Raw genomic sequence first — 7,150 nt, 5'->3', positions numbered from 1 at the left:
TTCCTGGGAACTTCTGTCTCTCCCCACACTGTGATGAGCTGGTTCCAAAATACCTCTTTCTATGGAGACAAGACCGCCGTGTCTGTAGGAGCCTCCTGGCTTTCCAGCACATTCACCTGCACTGGTTAGATTTAACTCTGAGGGACATCAAATTCCAGCAAGTCATTTCTGGGGCCTTCAGGCTTCACCTTCATGAACATAAGAACATAAGAACAAGCCAGCTGGATCAGACCAGAGTTCATCTAGTCCAGGTCTCTGCTACTCACAGTGGCCCACCAGGTGCCTTTGGGAGCTCACGTGCAGGAGGTGAAAGCAATGGCCTTCTGCTGCTGCTGCTGCTCCTGAGCACCTGGTCTGCTAAGGCATTTGCAATCTCAGATCAAGGAGGATCAAGATTGGGAGCCATAGATCGACTTCTCCTCCATAAATCTGTCCAAGCCCCTTTTAAAGCTATCCAGGTTAGTGGCCATCACCACCTCCTGTGGCAGCATAAAAGTTAGGCCAGAAGGTTAATTGTCATTTTCCCCCCACCAAAACAGGAATTTTTAATCTCACACTGATAGCTGCAGAAGACATTCAGCAAAATCTGGGGAGCCGTCTGTGAGTGGAGGGAAGTTTCTGCATTTCACTGCAAATGTGTATTCACTACCTGTGAAAAAAAAATCCTCCCATAAAACAAAAAAATGGACAGCAATTGACTACTTTTAATAAATACAATACTGTGTGATTGTACTGTGTTGTATTGGGTTTTATTGTTACTGAATTGTTTTATATTGGGGTTTTTTTGTATTTCGCAAGTTGCCTTGAATATGTACTCTAGAAATACTTTTAACAAACGAACAAATAGAGCACATATAAAAAGCCAACGGGACTGGGCTGCTCATATATAATTTCAACAACAAAAGTGACTTCTATAATCTAAAATGTCTGCAGCCTACCCCAGCTTAGTAACCTTAGGAGCAGCAGTGGCGTAGTGGTTAAGAGCAGGTGCATTCTAATCTGGAGGAACCGGGTTTGATTCCCCGCTCTGCTGCCTGAGCTGTGGAGGCTTATCTGGGGGATTCAGATTAGCCTGTGCACTCCCACACACGCCATCTGGGTGACCTTGGGCTAGTCACAGTTCTTCGGAGCTCTCTCAGCCCCACCCACCTCACAGGGTGTTTGTTGTGCATGGGGGGGGGGGGAAAGGTAAGGAGTTTGTAAGCCCCTTAGAGTCTCCTACAGGAGAGAAAGGGGGGATATAAATCCAAACTCCTCCTCCTCCTCCTCCTCCTCCTCCTCCTCCTCCTCCTCCTCCTCCTCCTCCTCTTCTTCTTCTTCTTCTTCTTCTTCTTCTTCTTCTTCTTCTTCTTCTTCTTCTTCTTCTTCTTCTTCTTCTTCTTCTTCTTCTTCTTCTTCTTCTTCTTCTTCTTCTTCTTCTTCTTCTTCTTCTTTGAACCGACTCCTTTTGTTGGGTGGGCTTCTGTGCCGTACTTCTGGTCTGCTTCCGCCTTAGCAGTGGGAGGAATCTGGGCAGAGTCGGGGTTAAGAAGCAAACATGACCAGACCAAGCTGCCCAACACCTCCTTGTTTAAAGATGAAGGGACAGGCCAATGTAGGGACTGCACTGTAACCCCAAAGCGAGAAGGTGGGAAACATCCTCATCAGTTCTTGCAAAAACAACCCTGCACAGGAAGACTTCCCAGAGATCTCCACGTATCAGCTATCAAAAGCCAGCGAACAACTTGTGGAAAGGAAATCGGGCAGCAAAGTAGCCGACGGAGCCAGCGGCTGCCGCAGAGGGGGTGAGTCTTTGATCGCAGGCCTGGCTTTAGGAGCTCTAATAACGTTGCGTGTTATTTGCTTATTGGTGTTTCTTTCTGCCCTATCGTTGGCATCACATTAGCAAATGCAGCCCACATCACTGAAGCACTGATACGTCCCTGGCTCTGCCACGGGAAGCATCTCTGCGCCAATCTCAGGCTGCTTCAGGGGCCGGGTCGGCACACTAACCAGTGGTGGGATTCAGCCGGTTCGCACCGCTTTGGCAGAACCGGTTGTTAAAATGGTCCTTGCAAACAACCAGTTGTTAAGTTATTTGAATTCCAGCACTAACACTGACTCATCTGCTGTGTTCGGGCACATTCATGCAGCACCGCCCGAAGAAGAAGAAGAAGAAGAAGAAGAAGAAGAAGAAGAAGAAGAAGAAGAAGAAGAAGAAGAAGAAGAAGAAGAAGAAGAGGAGGAGGAGGAGGAGGAGGAGGAGGAGGAGGAGGAGGAGTTTGGATTGATATCCCCCCTTTTTCTCCTGCAGGAGACTCAAAGGGGCTTACAATCTCCTTGCCCTCCCCCCCTCACAACAAACACCCTGTGAGGTAGGTGGGGCTGAGAGAGCTCGGAAGAACTGTGACTAGCCCAAGGTCACCCAGCTGGCGTGTGTGGGAGTGCCCAGGCTAATCTGAATTCCCCAGATAAGCCTCCACTGCTCAGGCGGCAGAGCTGGGAATCAAACTCAGTTCCTCCAGATTAGATAACACGAGCTCTTAACCTCCTGCGCCACTGCTGCAGGTTTTCCAGCCCCGTGTTTTAACAATCTACTTCTTCAGACATTTTTTGTGTGTGTTATGCACTGTCCAGTAACTTCTGGCTGACGGAGAGCCAGTGAATATCAGGACGTGACCTGCAAAACATCCAATCGTTATACAACTTTATTCGTAGGGATGCCAGCCGCCGGGTGGCACAGAATTACAGCCCATTTCCAGACTGCAGAAGGCAGATGGAGGCTTTGGAGGCTGGATTCTGAGGCATTTCCCCCCCCCCCCCCCCAGGTTGCTGCCCTCCCCAGGCTCCTAGACTTTTCCAATCTGCTGCCCCATCCCCCACTGGTGGCCAGGGAAGGGGGGATCTGGCAACCCTATTTGCTCAGATCTTGCAAACCAAAAGCTGTGGCTCCTGGACGGAGTCAGTCCACTTCGTGCTGGGGCTTTGTCTGTTCCTGCTGCCTTCTGCTTTTTCTAGCATTTATAATCACCGGGGTTTTGTGTAAATGACATTTTGTCCCTTGGCTGCAAAAGCATGTCCATGAATTTGCCCTGCCCTTTCAGAGAGATCCAAACATTTTAATTCGATAAGGCATTTAAGACTATGGCTCATTCCGCACTTGCAGAATAATGCACTTTCAAACTGCTTTCAGTGCTCTTTGAAGCTGTGCGGAATGGCAAAATCCACTTGCAAACAGTTGTGAAAGTAGTTTGAAAACGCACTATTTTGCGTGTGCGGAAGGGGCCTTAAGGTTAAAGGGTTTTCCCTTCAGCCTGTAATGTGGAAATCCATCTCTGCCGCTTCCAGATGTCAACTGACGATGGCGGTTGGGTTCCAGAACATGAAAGTACAGTCAGGACCAAACTGCTACAAAAGGCACGGAAGAGTCCTTTGGTGCCCGTTGGTGAGTTGGGGGGGGGGGGATTATTAAATCACTCCCCTTCCCTGTAATTAATATGCGATCTTCACCCATTTCCAGCACAGTGGGGGAGAGCCATGTCAAAAGGCTGCGTGAAACACCAAGATCTTGGGATGGCGAGGAAGGGGAAATGATCCCGCGAGAGGGAGGGGCAGTGCAAGAACATAAGAACATAAGAACTAGCCTGCTGGATCAGACCAGAGTCCATTTAGTCCAGCACTCTGCTACTTGCAGTGGCCCACCAGGTGCCTTTGGGAGCTCACATGCAGGAGGTGAAAGCAATGGCCTTCTGCTGCTGCTGCTGCTCCCGAGCACCTGGTCTGCTAAGGCATTTGCAATCTGAGATCAAGGAGGATCAAGATTGGTAGCCATAGATTGACTTCTCCTCCATAAATCTGTCCAAGCCCATCTGTCCAAGAACAGGAAAACCCATCAGTGGCTGGGATCCAAGGCCTGAACAGAAAGTTAGTAAGGAGGAGATGCTGCACTCCAGGCATGAACCCGGCAAGGAGGTTCTGTAGAAGCTATTTAGAGAACATCAGCGGGCAAATTCTAGATGTGGGGCCGGGACAGGATCAGAAATTTGGACTTATGAACAGATGCTGTCCAAAGGTGTATCTAAGGGGGGCAAGAGGGGGCAGACGACCCAGGCTCCATTCATCCGGGTCACATGGCCACCCGCCCACTCCCTCTCCCGCTCGCGCCCAGCCCCCAACAGAACTCCCCCTACTGCCCCCCTCCCCCAAGGAGGACCCATGAGCCACCCAGACCTGGCAGAAAAACAATTGCAGGACTGAGTTGGAGTGCAGAGCTTTTTGGCCAGGTGAAATTGACCAGAGCTGTGCTTAGGGTGAGGTGGGTTCACTGGGCCCCCTACCATTTTGTGGTAGGCAGAGCCTGCTTAGGGTGGGGTGGGTGCACTGTGCCCTTTTAGAACTGACTGTAACCATTTGGCTTCTCTTCCCTTCTAGGCCTGGTGGGGTTTGTGGTTGTAGCAGCCTATGGCCTTTACCGAATGAAGGAAAGAGGGAACATGAAGATGTCCATCCACTTAATTCACACTCGGGTAGCTGCCCAGGCTTGTGTGGTTGGAGCCATAACTCTTGGTAAGGTGAAGAGCAGTGTTGTGCAGTGGGTAGAGACTCTGACTAGAATCTGGGAGACCCAAGTTCAAATTGCCACACTGGGTGATTTTCTCCCTCAGCCTTGGAGAAGAGAGAGATTTATTGTTGTGGTCAATTGACCCATAAAACATACAGACAGCAGAAAACAGTATCTGGTCAACAATAACAAATAGGTTCATGGATTAAAAGCATAGGTGTCAAACTCACGGCCCTCCAGATGTTATGGACTACAGTTCCCATAATCCCCTGCCAGCATCACGCTGGCAGGGGATGTTGGGAACTGTAGTCCATAACATCTGGAGAGCCGTGAGTTTGACACCTGTGGATTAAAGGAACAAAAGGGGTAAAGTTACACACATTTAGGAGCAAAGTATTGCAACAGGAGAACAGCTGTTTGGGATCTCTGGTTTTTAATTCTGAAAACCTCTGCCAGAAATTTTGCAACCGCTGATGGGATCATAAAATTTTTGTCTTCTAACAAAAAATGTATGGGCGATTGTTCTGTACTGCTTCTAACTTTTGACAATAGAGGAAAAACCTCTGTTGAGGCTCCTGATGATATAATTTGCAAAAAGAAGAATATGTGGTAAGGTTCATATCTCGAGAGTTACAAGGGCATAGTCTGAGAGGATAAGGAACACCTGTGAGTCCACCACGAAGGTCTTCAGGTGAAATACATTTAGCCTTGCTTTTGTGAACAGCACAACAAAATGGAACTGCATAGTTCAGTGATGGCGAACCTTTTCGAGACCGAGTGCCCAAACTGCAAAACCCACTTGTTTATTGCAAAGTGCCAACGAGCCAATTTAACCTGAATACTGAGGTTTTCGTTTAGAAAAAACAGTTAACTCCGAGGCGTGTGTTACTCAGGAGTAAGCTTGGTGGTAGTTGGTGGCTTTGCTTTGAAACAACCATGCATTCCAACGTGTGAATCACGACCCTAAGAGGGTTTACTCAGAAGCAAGCCCCATTTCCAGCAACCGAGCTTACTCCCAGGTAAAGGATTGTGCTTTTGTTCTTTGCATGAAAATCAGTGGGGTTTAACAGCGCTTAGCAGGGTTACCTACACTGCTTCCCCAAAACTTGGTCTTAGGTTTAACGCTAATAATTGAGCCCAGCAGCCCAGGCCAGCCTAGATGGGGGGGGGGGGCACTCTGTTTGCGCGTTCCCACAGAAAGGGCTCTGAGTGCCACTTCTGACACCCGTGCCATAGGTTCGCCACCACTGGCATAGTTTATATGAAAACAAGTCAGGAAACAAACGGGATGGGCACGGGACCAGCGATCACCTGGAGTAAGATCCCGTAATCTCTGTGCTACAGATCAGTTTTTGGTTAACAGATAGTTCTGCCAACTGGTATATTCCCATGCGGAAACTTCACTTTTCTGACTGAGTCCGTTTCCTGAGGCCAGATCAACACTTTTCTGCTCTAGGGCCTGTTTCCCGCAGTAGCGGTTAAGAACAGCTTACACCTAAATGGGTAAGGCTCCCCATTTCTTCAGAAACCGTGTAAAGCCAATTTATCTACACAGGCTTTCACTACTGATAGCTAACTATCTCTAAAGGGCTTGGATGGTGGTTGCCATCAACTGTGATTCTAAGGACATGTTCCTGAGAAGAAGCGCCATTGAATGCCACGGGTCTGCTACCAGGTAGATCTTCTTAGGACTGCACCGTTTGTCTGAAGCTTGGGCTGAATCTGACTGTTTTGTGGCATAAGAGGTTAAGAGCTCGTGTATCTAATCTGGAGGAACCGGGTTTGATTCCCCGCTCTGCCGCCTGAGCTGTGGAGGCTTATCTGGGGAATTCAGATTAGCCTGTGCACTCCCACACATGCCAGCTGGGTGACCTTGGGCTAGTCACAGTTCTTCTTAGCTCTCTCAGTCCCACCCACCTCACAGGGTGTTTGTTGTGAGGGGGGAAGGGCAAGGAGATTGTCAGCCCCTTTGAGTCTCCTGCAGGAGAGAAAGGGGGGATATAAATCCAAACTCTTCTTCTTCTTCAGTATCCCCCTGGTCAGTGGAAGCAGGACGACACGAGGGCAATCCCTGGCATTATTTTGTACTCTCCCCTTCCCGCCTCTTTTGCACCAACTCCGGTTTCTCCTCCCTGTAGGTGCTGTCTGCAGCATGTACAAAGAGCACTTCACAAAACAGCCTCCCGCTGGACGGCAGCAATAGACAGGCCGGGGCCAGTCCTGGTTTCTCCCTTTCCTTGAAGGACTCTGAAGACACTTTTGGTCATCCCAGGAAGGCTGGGAAATCGAGTCTGTTCTTGCAGAAGAAACAGCACCTGCAAAGTACATGCCTTCGTTACAGCCGAGCATTTGTGGAAACACCACTCCCACCTGACAATATTTATTTCTGTGAAAAGTTGTCTTGTACTTTTGTACAGGGAGACTTAGGGATAGAGCTGTGAAGGGATCCTTGGGCGGGGGAGGGGGCGGGGTCGGGGGGGTCCTCTCACTTCCTTTCTGCTGCCTGGCCGGTTTAAGCATAAGCATTTTATTGTCATTGTGCACGCACAACGAAATTTACAGCAGCATTCCTCGATGCCCACAATTTCAGACTCATGCCCCACCCTCCCT

At 49.1% G+C, this 7,150-nt stretch overlaps 1 protein-coding gene across 1 annotated transcript; it reads left to right on the top strand.

Moving 5' to 3' along the window:
* The first annotated feature begins 3,327 nt into the window (after positions 1–3,327).
* On the top strand, positions 3,328–6,916 carry HIGD1B (HIG1 hypoxia inducible domain family member 1B). Its single transcript, XM_048517333.1, has 3 exons — positions 3,328–3,424; positions 4,411–4,545; positions 6,679–6,916. Exons 1-3 carry the CDS (start codon positions 3,328–3,330, stop codon positions 6,741–6,743), a joined length of 297 nt encoding a protein of 98 aa, XP_048373290.1. The 3' UTR covers positions 6,744–6,916.
* Positions 6,917–7,150: the final 234 nt, after the last annotated feature.

This window comes from Sphaerodactylus townsendi, linkage group LG15 (genome assembly GCF_021028975.2).
Source record: "Sphaerodactylus townsendi isolate TG3544 linkage group LG15, MPM_Stown_v2.3, whole genome shotgun sequence".
Classification (NCBI taxonomy): Eukaryota; Metazoa; Chordata; class Lepidosauria; order Squamata; family Sphaerodactylidae; genus Sphaerodactylus; species Sphaerodactylus townsendi.
This window is presented reverse-complemented; position numbering and strand designations above follow the sequence as displayed.

What these genes read in the sequence shown, in the direction of transcription:
- HIGD1B (XM_048517333.1), top strand. Translation starts at nt 3,328, where the DNA reads ATGTCAACTGACGATGGCGGTTGGGTTCCAGAACATGAAAGTACAGTC. An exon ending in GAGTCCTTTGGTGCCCGTTG is followed by an intron (nt 3,425 to 4,410) that starts GTGAGTTGGGGG and finishes CTTCCCTTCTAG; the next exon opens with GCCTGGTGGGGTTTGTGGTT. An exon ending in GGTTGGAGCCATAACTCTTG is followed by an intron (nt 4,546 to 6,678) that starts GTAAGGTGAAGA and finishes TCCTCCCTGTAG; the next exon opens with GTGCTGTCTGCAGCATGTAC.